The 11,999-nt window shown below is 32.1% G+C and overlaps 6 protein-coding genes across 6 annotated transcripts; 3 read left to right on the top strand and 3 right to left on the bottom strand.

The window, feature by feature from the left end:
- Nucleotides 1-18: 18 nt before the first annotated feature.
- Nucleotides 19-1,957, top strand: BX664DRAFT_386503 (uncharacterized protein; the record flags this gene model as incomplete). The annotated part of the gene is made up of 4 exons (XM_051549330.1): nt 19-120; nt 244-274; nt 382-1,604; nt 1,729-1,957. The coding sequence occupies exons 1-4, from the start codon at nt 62-64 to the stop codon at nt 1,955-1,957; spliced, it is 1,542 nt and encodes a 513-aa protein (XP_051398696.1). The 5' UTR covers nt 19-61.
- A 1,167-nt stretch (nt 1,958-3,124) lies between these two features.
- Nucleotides 3,125-4,069, top strand: BX664DRAFT_334754 (uncharacterized protein). The gene is made up of 2 exons (XM_051545765.1): nt 3,125-3,484; nt 3,547-4,069. Exons 1-2 carry the CDS (start codon nt 3,131-3,133, stop codon nt 3,790-3,792), a joined length of 600 nt encoding a protein of 199 aa, XP_051398695.1. The 5' UTR covers nt 3,125-3,130; the 3' UTR covers nt 3,793-4,069.
- Nucleotides 4,070-4,325: 256 nt separating this feature from the next.
- Nucleotides 4,326-4,775, bottom strand: BX664DRAFT_334752 (ankyrin repeat-containing domain protein). Its single transcript, XM_051545764.1, has one exon. The coding sequence runs from the start codon at nt 4,654-4,656 to the stop codon at nt 4,360-4,362; it is 297 nt and encodes a 98-aa protein (XP_051398694.1). The 5' UTR covers nt 4,657-4,775; the 3' UTR covers nt 4,326-4,359.
- BX664DRAFT_334746 (26S proteasome non-ATPase regulatory subunit 10-like protein) lies at nt 4,326-5,529 on the bottom strand. The gene is made up of 6 exons (XM_051545763.1): nt 5,325-5,529; nt 5,165-5,263; nt 5,067-5,094; nt 4,903-4,990; nt 4,785-4,815; nt 4,326-4,733 (listed from the first exon to the last, which is right to left on the bottom strand). The coding sequence occupies exons 1-6, from the start codon at nt 5,418-5,420 to the stop codon at nt 4,662-4,664; spliced, it is 414 nt and encodes a 137-aa protein (XP_051398693.1). The 5' UTR covers nt 5,421-5,529; the 3' UTR covers nt 4,326-4,661.
- A 654-nt stretch (nt 5,530-6,183) lies between these two features.
- BX664DRAFT_265693 (concanavalin A-like lectin/glucanase domain-containing protein) lies at nt 6,184-8,596 on the top strand (the record flags this gene model as incomplete). Its single annotated transcript, XM_051540868.1, has 7 exons — nt 6,184-6,553; nt 6,620-6,784; nt 6,857-7,155; nt 7,267-7,480; nt 7,648-7,872; nt 8,095-8,198; nt 8,273-8,596. 7 exons carry the CDS (start codon nt 6,184-6,186, stop codon nt 8,594-8,596), a joined length of 1,701 nt encoding a protein of 566 aa, XP_051398692.1.
- BX664DRAFT_149093 (Sac2 family-domain-containing protein) lies at nt 8,503-11,972 on the bottom strand. The gene is made up of 13 exons (XM_051539887.1): nt 11,721-11,972; nt 11,556-11,646; nt 11,349-11,477; nt 11,228-11,274; nt 11,024-11,158; nt 10,898-10,959; nt 10,454-10,838; nt 10,006-10,368; nt 9,691-9,942; nt 9,541-9,620; nt 9,331-9,454; nt 9,118-9,277; nt 8,503-9,043 (listed from the first exon to the last, which is right to left on the bottom strand). The coding sequence occupies exons 1-13, from the start codon at nt 11,895-11,897 to the stop codon at nt 8,787-8,789; spliced, it is 2,262 nt and encodes a 753-aa protein (XP_051398691.1). The 5' UTR covers nt 11,898-11,972; the 3' UTR covers nt 8,503-8,786.
- Between the last annotated feature and the right edge of the window lie 27 nt (nt 11,973-11,999).

The raw sequence follows: 11,999 nt of genomic DNA, 5'->3' as shown, positions 1-11,999 counted from the left end.
TCTCCCTTTCTTCTCATTCTTTTTATTCTTTTACTGTGTATATGTTCTATTCACCTTATTCATGACTGATCCCTCAAGGTTTCAATCAAGCTGGAACTTTAATCATCTCACTTCACCACGGTAATGTTTAGTAGTCATTATTATTACTAATTTGATATTGAAATTCAAAGAACAATAGTCCAAGGTATTCATATGTTTCCTTATCGACTGACAAATTTTTCATTCCTTTTTTATTATTTATAGTGACAATATATCACTGGATGACAATTTCAAAGTAAAAAAAAAAAAAAAAAAAAGGAAAAGAAAGGAAGTGACATATCATTAACCTTCCCCTTTTTTTTTTTTTCTTCTCTTTCATGAAACTCATTTTGATTTCTTTAGATGTTATCGTCACCTCGTCAACATGGTCACTCTAACGGATCGTCACCACTCTATTCTTCTCTTTCAGGTCTACCATCACCTTCACAACAGCAACAACGATTGAATGTCTCTCCTATCTTTCCATCTTTTGATCCTTTCAATACTGACGCACTGGAAAATAGTACGAACAATACAAATATTCACAATACAAAAGACAATGACCTGGATGAACTCAGTAATCTACTCAGTCGACAGTTTCTTGAAGATGTAGATGCTGAAACGATACCAACTAACAGAAACAACTTTTCTTCTTCAACAAGGACAACATTGGGTGGAAATCATACTCATTCTGCAGAACTTACAACAACTCGATTGACCACACCTTGGCGACTAAATATGGGTGATACATTCGGAAGGCCCTGGTCTCCTGTTGGTTCTGATACAACAACTCTAGGAACACCATCACTATCACATTCATCGCTATTACTATCAGGGTCATCGAATCAGCACAATACAAACATGTTTACATCAACGATAGATCAACAAAGACAAGAGGACACCAATAAGAATGAATATATTTCAACTCCTACTAGATCTTGGTGGGATCGATTTGAACCCTATGATAATGATTCTGAATTTGATCCAACTATACAATTTTCTCAAGATAATTTGAACGGTCATCATGCAACGACTGACCTTGTTACAACAACAACTACAACAACGACAGGGAACAAGGATGAGACAGAAAATATATCTGTAGAACAACAACAGGAACCAAGTATGGCGATGATGGCACTGAAGAAACTATCTCAATTATTCAAGGATCATGACGAAAAGGAACTGGGGAAAACATTAGCAGCGTTTGATTATGATGTGGAACGAACCATTGAAGCCTTATTATCATCATCTTCATCTACCGAAGTAACGACAACCACAACATCATCATCGTCATCATCAACCACAACACCATTATTAGTAACACCAACCACTGTATCAACAGACAACAACCAAAAAGTACAAGTAGTGACATCTTCATCACCCAAAGTAGGAAAGGTATCCAAAACAGTCATGATCGCATCATCACCTTCTTCGTCAGTAACAACAATCACAACATCGTCAGCATCAACAGCAATATCTGGATCTCCCAAGAAACGTCAAGTATGTCGACATTATCTTGCAGGTGAATGTTATCGAAAGGATTGTTGGTTTGCTCATGATTTGGAGGTGAAGCCATGTAAATTTTGGTAAATCAAAAAAAAAAAAAAAAGACGACTTGATACTTACCCTCTTCATATTATTTTTATTTTTTATTTTTTTTTTTTTTTTTTTTTTTGTGTGTGTGTTTATTTATTTCGACAAAAAAAAAAGGTTACAAGGATTATGCCTAAAAGGTGATACATGTGAATTCGCTCATAATTTGGAGGAAGTGGAAAATGTTGCAAGATATCACTCACCTAATACTTATCAACAAGAACAAGATGATAAGCAGCAGGATTATCACCAATACACTCCCACAGTAGCTGACTTTCCTTTGTTAATAGCTAGACCTAGTAGAAAATCAAAAAAGTTTCATAATAAAAAATCATTCAAAAAGTAATCTTTATTAATAATGATGGTGAAATGAGATGGTATACATGGTGATAGAATAATAGGTTATAATCATGGTATAGTGTAATGTTGATCATCTATAGTTTACTATAAATATCTTTTATATAAAATTCAGATCTATTTTTCTGATTTTCTGAATTGAACATACTTCGATGAAGATCACTTTTGATTGGAAAAGAATGGATCCTCTCTTTGGCACCGAGTAAGTCGGGGAAAACGTGTATGTGTGACAGGGGGGAGGACGGGCGTTCCAGTTTTATTTAACTTTTCAAGGCGAAAAAAAAAAGAAACTAAACCAATAAAGGTAGGCACCCCATTCCGACATTAATAAATTCTGTATATGACTGTTATCTCATCTTTTTTTATATAGCTGAAATTTGTTTTGAATATAAATGCGGAAATTCATTGTCTCATCCCTTTTGTTAATGAAATAGTTTTTTATTGGTCAGGTGCTATCGATTCATAAAAAGAATGAATTCATGCTGAAGAAATTGTTTTGAGTGGTCCCTTGAAATAATACCTTATCCTATAATATGGCTTCAAAAAAGTTGTAAAAAGGGGGGAGGAAGAAATCTGAAAGGCGGAGGGGCAAAAAAAAAAAAAGATCGGAGGGGTAAAAAAAAGGAATAAAAGAGAAAAAAGATATTTTTTTTTGCTTTTCTTACTTTTCTTTTTTCTTTTTCTTTTTTTTTTTTATTATTATTATTATTATTATCTCTATTATCTCCTTCTATAACCGTTTCTTCTATACATGTCTTCTTCAACTTCCTTATATTCTAGTCAAACTTATTTGTCACCATCTCTTCCACCATTATCACAATTATTAACTGATGACGGTACGAACTCTACTTCAACACCAACTTCTACAGCTTCTGCAGATCAACCATTACTTTCCACAGGTTCTTTTTATGCCACACATTCTCCATCTACCATTTTGACAAACACTGAACCAACTATGGCGTCTGTTGATTTTTTGACTCCACCTGTCAGTTTACCTTCTACTACTACTACTACTACTACTACTACTTCTTGTATGTTGACCACTACACCATTGATGACAACGCCTATTTCTTCTATACAAGATTCTACAAATTTATATATAAATAATTCTACCACTACTGGTGATATGAATACTGCTGCTGCTGCTGCTGCTGCTGCTACGATGATATATGACCCTTCTACTATGATGACACCTACTACTGCTTGTTTACCTAAACCATCATCAACGGTTCCTTCTAGTCTTGATGACACTACTGATTTGATATCAGCTTATTATCGAACTACAACAAACTCATCTTCTTTCGACACTTTTGGACGAGAACGACAGGATTCAGTTGGTAGTGCTTCATCTGACAAGATATATTCCTTCGTTGCTATTCCTGGTATGAATCAAAAGAAACGACCTAGGAGAAGATATGATGAAATTGAACGATTATATCATTGTACATTCTCTGGATGTAAAAAATCATACGGCACATTGAATCATCTCAATAGTCATATTCTAATGCAAAATCATGTAAGTTTGAAATATAAAAAAAAAAATATTATTCCATCTATTGAACTTGATATTACTTTTAGGGTCCTAAACGGCATCCTGCTGAATTCAAGGAAATGCGAAAAGAATGGAGACGACAAAAGAAACAGCGTGAAGCTCAAAAGAAAGAAGTAAATCAACAAATTCAACAACAACAACAACAACAAGAAAAAGAACAAGTACAACAACAGGCTCTTTTACAACCTTCAACTCTAATGGCTTCTTTTCAACCTGGTGCACTTACTGGTTCATATTCTTTACAACCTATGACCCTATCTGGTTTTTATTAGTCCCACCCCCAACCTTCACCCCTCCTTTTTTTTTTTAACACTCATTCATTTGTTTGTTTGTATCTGTATAGTTTTTTTTTTTCTTTTATCTATCATGTTTATTTTTTTTTCTCATCCCTTTAGTCAACTTCCTCTCATTGCAACATAACCACACGTATCGTCATCTATATATAAATATATATATATTATTTTACTCTCGCTCACACACACACACACAAAATCACATACCATCACACACACAAATTATTTGAAAATGAAATAAAGAAAATAAAAAACATCTCATCTGATGCTGCTGGTCACCAAAAAAAAACATTATAATGATTATTACTGATGATTATCCTCATTGTCCAAAAGAAGCATGATGATAACATAATAATGATTAATAAATAAGGTAATGATTATCTGATTCTGTTTTTTTTTTTTTTTATTACACAACATAAAGAATGCCAAGAAGTTCGGCATATCGTATAACCAAATGGATAAAAATAGAAACTATATATAATAATAAAAAAAAAAATAATAATGATTGATGGGGAAAATATATATATATATATATATATATATATACTAATCTAAATGTTGAGATAGAAAAGATTTCAATTCATTAGAACAAAGATCAACAGGTGTTTTCCCATCAGTATTCAGTCTATCAGAATCAGCACCATTTTCCAATAAGATTACAGCAGTATCACCATGACCTTCTTCACAAGCCAAATGTAATGGTGTATTCCTAGCTTGATCAGGAGGATTTACCCGACTACCGTTGTCTAATAATAACTTGACCAATGGTGTATATCCTTGTACTGATGCTCGATGTCTACATATAAGTTGAGGATCAGTCATATGATGATTGTTATTTCTCATCCTACTTACAATGGGATTTGTTGGATATCATTGGTTTGATTCACATTGGCTTGATGTTTCAATAAAATCTTGGCAATCTATGAACCAAAAAAAATAAGTAAAAAAAAAAAAAAAAAAAAAATTCTTACTTCAAGTCTGTTTTTTGATGCTGCATAATGTCTATTTTAAAAAAAAAAAAAAAAAAAAAAAAAAAAAAAAAAAAAAGTGAGATATGACATCAAAATAAATATAATATATATATATTACAATGGTGTTTGTCCACTTTCATTTTGTGAATTAACATTGGCTCCATTTTCTAAAAGTATTTGAACCACTTTATCATGACCACTGGATACTATATCAATAGTAAACAAGATGAATGAGTTGACCAAAGCATATAGATATATATATATATATATTCTAAAATATACCTGCTATTGTCAAAGGAGTCCAACCTGACTAAGTTGGATATATTATATATATATTAGTAAACTGTCATTCTTTTTTTTTTTTTTTTTGGTTAGCTTACATCATCTTTAGCATTGACTTCAGCACCTTTATCAATCAAAAAAGTGACTAATTCATCGTGACCACCAGAAGCTGCCCAATGTAGTGGTGTTCGTTCATCCTGTTAAAAAAAAATATATATATTAAGTCATTGTTTTTGATAATATGATAGGTTTTTTTACTTCATCATGACTATTGATAATGGCAGGTTCAGCTTGTAAAAGTTGTTGTACAATAAATAGTTTTCCTTCTAGTGCTGCCGTGTATATATTCAACATGATATATTTTTTCTTTATGGTAAAAGAAGGTGAAACTTTACAAAAACGTCATTCATTTTTTTTTTTTTTCGACTTTGAATTGGGGAAAGAGACATCATTAAGACTCCGCTGCCGTTTACAAAATATAGATAGTTCCATTGAATACAAGAGATTTTTAAATAATAGAAAAAAAAATATTTAATCAACATATCCATTTTTTTTTTCATTTGCCTGTAGAAAAGCATTCAATACATCCCTCCTAAGAGGTGATAACAGGTTGATTATTCACATTGAATTGGAACACCAAGGAAGAGAGAATGATTAATATACTTTATTATCATCATCAATCGTCAATATCTCTACTGACATATCTGGAGTTTTTAAAAAAAAAATGGTAATGCGACATCCCATTTTGATATTTTATTTTATAATATCATGAAACTATTTTCTTGTGACCAGAAAAAAAAAATTTTGAAAACACTGTAAAATATATATATATATCTGTTCCAATCCACAAAAAAAAAAAGGAATCTTATGATGATGAACAATAAGAAGATCATTTTACCCTTCTTATTTTAAGCTAAACCTGAAGTATTTGATTGGACCGGAGAGTCTTATTGATAGTTCATGCATGCCATTTTTCACGCCAAAGAGTCAGCTGAGAAATTTTTTGATTCTTTTTGATTATTTTCTTTTTTTTTTTTTTTTCTCAACACTATACTTCTTCCCGCCTTTTTTTTTTTTTTTTTTTTTTTGTTATTATTTATAACTTTTTTTTTCTTCAATGACCTCATATACATCAGCTTTCCCAGCATTACATTCTATACCAGTACCACCTGCTTTTTATAGTATCGCCAAAAAAGTCTATCATAAGGATTCGCCATCCAACTGGCCATCTTCCTCCCTTTCAACAAATCCTATTTATCAATCACTTGCACCACCAAAGTATCCAAAATATCTTAAACAGACTTCCTATGCCAACTTGGTCTATGAACAATATGAACATTCTAATCAACCAAAAGGACGATCTTCAGCTTCTTCTTCTACTGCCGAATGGGATGATCTTGAACTTCGATTACCAACAGCTTGGAATTGGAAAGATAAAGCAAAACATGTCGAAGTAGATAGTCATGGTCTTCAATTGAAATATGCTGGTAAAAACATTAAAAAGTAGTTCATATATAGTAATACTAATTTTTTTTTTATATATCGGATGATAGGCCCTGGGAAAACCGAAGCTCATGCTGGTTCTATTCGAAGCAACTTTCCCATGCCACCTCAATGTGGAATTTTTTATTTTGAAATGCAAGTCATATCAAAAGGAGATGATGGTTATATTGGAATCGGTTTCTGTACAAAGGATAATGATTTGGAAAGATTACCAGGTAATAATAATAAACTCTCATATTTGGAAATAAATAACGACCTCATATTTATATATATATATATTTTTTTAGGTTGGGATACTAATTCATTTGGCTATCATGGTGACGATGGACATGGATTTGCTGGTAGTGGTGTTGGAAAAACATATGGACCAAGTTTTACCACTGGCGACGTGATTGGATGTGGAGTTAACTTTAGTGATGCAACCGCGTTTTATACAAAGAATGGTATGTTGATTGGAACTGCCTTTTCTTCCATTGATTTGACAAAAAAATATTATCCTGTTATTGGACTACGTACTCCTGGAGAACATGTGGCCACCAATTTTGGTGATGAAGATTTTATGTTTGACATTGAACTTTATATCAAGGTAAAATTATACACAAAAAAAAAAAAAAAAAATCAGATATATATATATATATATCAAACAAAGACTCATCATTATTTTTTTCTCTTGATCGGTTGGTGGATACTTTTTTAGGAAAAAGCAGGACTCTTTTGGAAAGATATATTACAACAAGAAGAATCACAACAAAACACGTTGTCTGAAACTAAAGATGATATGGAAACTCTTGTCATGTCTTATCTCTTACATCATGGCTATACTTCAACAGCAAATGCTTTGGTACATGATCATACTACTTTGGCATCCAGCAATCCAGTTCATTCTGAACCTGATATATCTCAACGACAAGGTAAAAAAAAAAAAAAAAAAAAAAAAAATGTTTTCTTTATTTAATACTGATTTGTCTACATATATTTTATATTGTTATGATAGATATTCGATGCACTATTATGAAGGGAAATATCGACGAAGCTATTCGATTGACTCATCTTTATTATCCAGGTGTTTTACAACCAGGCGACGACATGATGTTCCAACTCCAATGTGGACAATTTATTGAAATCATGAGGGAATATATGGCATATCGGAAACAACAACAACGATCATCAGAGCATAGCGAAGTGACTATTACGACGACTTTGGAAGATGAAGATACTATTATGGATGACAATAGTGACAATATTTCTTCTCATTCTCCTTTGGTTGACACCTTAACAGCAACAAATGACAACTCGTCACGACGTACTAGTTGGGCATCCATTGCAGCCGCCAACCCACCATCTTCATCGTCTTCTCCTTCTTCCACTTCGTCCCATTCGAACTGCAGCGATTATTTCTTCCATGATAATCATTACAGCCATCATGATGACCATTTGTCTACCAAAGATTTTCAAACGATCCCAAATGGCTCTCATACAATCGAAGACCATGGTGATGATGAAAACCTTGCTGTGGAAAACGAAGGAAATGATGGTGTGAGCTTGTTGAAATCTGCTATGGCTCTTGGACAACAATTACAAGAAGAATATCGTTTGGATAAACGATCTTCTACCAAAGAAAGGCTAACGGTAAAATGGAATAAAAAATAGAAAGAAAAAAAAAAGTGGTTATTGATTGTTTCATTTTTCATTTTGCTTTGTAGGAAATATTCTCTTTACTGGCATATCCTGATGTGGAAAATAGTCCAGCCGCACCTTTGTTGGATTTGACATGCCGTGATCAACTAGCCACTCGATTGAATTCAGTGATACTTGGTAAACCGTCTCATTTTTTTAAAAAAAAAAAAATAATAATAATAATAACTCTATTCACTCTTTTAATAGCATCTCAATCCCAATCTACTGTATCCTCATTGGAACATCTCTATCGACAAGCAATCGCAGTCAATGCATATCTGGCTCTTGAAGGCAATGGCGAGGCCATCTTGTTGAAAATGGATTCTTTGGATAAAATGAGTCAACTTTGAAACTTCATTTGTAAATAGTTTGTAGTATAGATTCTTATAATTTTTTTTTTTTTTGTTCATAGTAATCCCATATATTAAAAAAAAAAAAGCTATTCTCTATCAAATTGTCATCATAATATCATCATCTACGTATGATCATCTATTCCATAGTTTCTTCAATAAAAAAAAAATATTTATTTCTTTATTCAATTCAAAATGTACTTCTAAACTTTTTGATTTCCATCATCACAGTTTGTACATCCACCGGTTGAAGTTTGTTGACTAACTGTTGACTTTCTAAAATGTCTAAAAACCGAGTATAATACACAATCAATTCGCCCAAGACAGCATGTAATACCGTAGTACCATTCTTGAAATTGGAAAAATATCGAACCACTGATCCATTGATAGATGAGATAGAGGTTCGCCAACTTGTTGCAAAACTAGAACAGATCGAACCTAATTCATCTTTTTCAAAAAAAAAAAAAAAGGTCAACATGATTGGAGGATGTAAATCGCTTTTTTTTTTTTTTTTTTTTTACCTTGATCCAGTGATTGTGATTTATTTTCATATCTCTTCACATAATCCATCATGGTACCAAAATAAGCTTTCAATTGTTCATCCACAAATCCACTGACATGTAATGCAAGTATTTGCTTCATATGTTCCAACTCAATCTCCACCGTTCGATTGTGTGCCTCCTATCAAAAAAAGATGTTAATAATTCAATTCAGTATCATTTACCCTCACTTACTTGAAAAACAGACACAATCAAGTCATAATTGTTTATCAAAAATGCTGTTCGTCGAAGATTATCCGAGAATTCATTGGACATGCGAGATAATAATCCTTCAAATTCATTCCGGAGTTTCTGGACACTTTTAAAAAAAAAAAAAAAATACCATGATGAGGATAAGATTCGATGCCAACTTTTTCTTTTTTTTTTTTTTTTTTTTCATCATACCTATTTGCCAAAATAGCATCATCATAACCATCATTCAGGACCAATAAGGAAGCTGCAAATTCAGCATAACGACGGGTAACCTGCATTGATATATATATATATATATAGAAAATGAATAAATAAATATATATTTCTATATATAAAACTTACGTAGTGCGGATGAATATCTTTGATGCTACCAAGTACTGATTTATTATTTGCTAATTTCCGGAGACTATCGATATGTAATGTCATCAAATACTGGAATCTTGGCCATAATAACATGTTGGTTGAGTTGGTATAGCCTTCTAAAGCAGGCACTTGTCGTCGTTGAAGTTCTAAAGCCAATTGAGTATTGATACGAATACATAAAAGAATACCAACAGTATCGAAGGAAGATTCCACATAATTCTTCGTAAAGCTCTAATAAAAAAAAAATAAGTCTCTCTTTTTTTTTTTTTTTTTTTTTTTTTTTGTTATCCTTACCAATCCTATCTTTTCAGTCGGTTCAAAGATTTGTTGAAAGACGGACTTGGCAATATCAGCAGCGGTAGTAACATCTTTGGAAAAGAATTCATATATAAATAGATATTCTGAACTGGCATTATCAATCATGGTGAGGTTTAAACTACGGAATAATTGTTCAAATTGGTATCGTATATCCTTATCTTCAGCCACATGCACCAAGATCACACCAAGGTTCTGTAAATGAAGTGTATCCATTCTATCTCCTAAAGCAAAGAGATTCGATTTGTCTTTGAGAGCCATCTTATTGCTACTAAAAAGTCCTCCGGTTTTTCGCATATGTTCCTCTACACCAATCAGATCTGATTTATCTGCAGTGACAGTCTAAAGAACATCAATCAAGAAATAAATATAAGAATCAATTTTTTTTTCTTTTTTTTTTTTTTTTTTTTTTTTTGGTAGGAATTACCTGTAATTTGGATAAACCTTTGGCATATCGATCAAAATGATTTTGAAAATACCATCGAAGAGAATTAATATAAGTTTGTCGGATTTCGGCTGCTGCATCTTGATGACGTTCTAGGACAAACATGTGAAGATCCTTATATTTTAAAAACACCGATTGTTGCATGATTTGAATATTCGTATTGGGTACACAAAGAGACTGAATACGAGAGATAAAAAAATCACGGATAGTGGATGCTGCTTTAAGTCGTAGTTTTTCCAATTCAGGTCCAACGTTCCGTAATGCTTTGATCGGTTTGTTTTGATTAGTCTTAACAAATCGCATTTGTTTGTTGATTCCAAGTAGATATTGTAACCAGACTTCATCCACTTCGCTTTCCGTTATTTTTCTATTCAAAAAAAAAAAAGAAGAATAAGAAAACATTGGGTTTACTAATTAAATACTTACTTGATAACATAAGGAGGAATCACCATACCTTGCAGTACTTTGCCTAGTCTAGCTTCCACTGCCTATTAAATCATGAAATCTTAATTAATTTCATCATTCATTTATCATTCCACTTTTTTTTTTTACCTTTCTGTTTCGTAGTCGTATGTTCATCTTGGATGATCTTTCCTGTAAATTTTGGATTTCACCACTAATATTTCCTAGATCACTTTGGAATACATTCAACAGTTCCTCCATAGTCCCCAGCACTTGATCGCATGACTACTCAAAAAAAAAGAATCAATAAAAATCATCATAATAAAAAACCATGCTTGTTTTTTTTCCATTTACCCTGATTTCCGAATGTAAGTCAACAAAGGATTCAATATTCTGTAGATCTATCAAAGATAATATATAGTTAATTTACTTTTTTCTTTCACCAATTATTGTATTATTATTATTTTGTATTTACAATCGTTCTCTAGACTTCTTTGCATTAGTTCCTTTTCTTGTTCTATTTCTTGAGCGTATTCCCGCAAATCCATTCCTTTTTCCAAAATCTCCCTGACAAAGTCATCTTCTTGTAAGGTTGATATTCGATCTAACAAAAAAAAAAAAAGGTAACAATAGTAATTGGAATGTGAGTATAATTTTATCGTAAGTATAATTCTATCTTTACCATCCATTTTGTCAAAAAATATATCCTCGAATAAATCATCGTCAAAATAGGCTTGTATATCATCCTCTTGCATGGTCTTTTCTTGATTCAACTAAACGAATGTAAAAGAACAATAAATAAATATACATATATCTATACACTATGATGTTTATCTTTTTTTTTTACCGCGACTTTGGGTGAATGAGACGATGATGGTGATCCATTAAGTAAAAGGTCCAATTCCTTCAAAGCTACTGGTATATTTTGTTTTGTTGTGTTGTTAGCTGTTGTTGGTATAATGTCATTGCTTTCGTCATTCATATGAGGTAATGGTTTTTCTGTATTTAATTCGTCGGATGACATTTGAGATTTATTGGTGAAAGCATAAAAGAGAGTGTGAAAGAGAAAGAGGAAAAAAAAAAATTCTGTGCACAAAAAAAAAAAAAATCATTTTAAAAACAGATA

The sequence above is a fragment of the Halteromyces radiatus genome (genome assembly GCF_025201355.1).
Source record: "Halteromyces radiatus strain CBS 162.75 chromosome Unknown BX664scaffold_5, whole genome shotgun sequence".
In the NCBI taxonomy this organism is placed as follows: Eukaryota; Fungi; Mucoromycota; class Mucoromycetes; order Mucorales; family Cunninghamellaceae; genus Halteromyces; species Halteromyces radiatus.
The sequence above is the reverse complement of the archived record's forward strand: the minus strand, read 5'-3'. Positions and strand labels throughout refer to the sequence as shown.

Coding starts and splice junctions, on each gene's coding strand:
- BX664DRAFT_334754 (XM_051545765.1), top strand. CDS start 3,131: ATGATATATGACCCTTCTACTATGATGACACCTACTACTGCTTGTTTA. Junction 3,485..3,546: donor ATATTCTAATGCAAAATCAT/GTAAGTTTGAAA, acceptor TATTACTTTTAG/GGTCCTAAACGGCATCCTGC.
- BX664DRAFT_334746 (XM_051545763.1), bottom strand. CDS start 5,420: ATGTTGAATATATACACGGCAGCACTAGAAGGAAAACTATTTATTGTA. Junction 4,991..5,066: donor GACTCCTTTGACAATAGCAG/GTATATTTTAGA, acceptor CTATTGATATAG/TATCCAGTGGTCATGATAAA. Junction 4,816..4,902: donor GAAAGTGGACAAACACCATT/GTAATATATATA, acceptor TTTTTAAAATAG/ACATTATGCAGCATCAAAAA.
- BX664DRAFT_334752 (XM_051545764.1), bottom strand. CDS start 4,656: ATGAGAAATAACAATCATCATATGACTGATCCTCAACTTATATGTAGA.
- BX664DRAFT_149093 (XM_051539887.1), bottom strand. CDS start 11,897: ATGTCATCCGACGAATTAAATACAGAAAAACCATTACCTCATATGAAT. Junction 10,839..10,897: donor ATTCCTCCTTATGTTATCAA/GTAAGTATTTAA, acceptor TTTTTTGAATAG/AAAAATAACGGAAAGCGAAG. Junction 10,369..10,453: donor AAGGTTTATCCAAATTACAG/GTAATTCCTACC, acceptor GATGTTCTTTAG/ACTGTCACTGCAGATAAATC.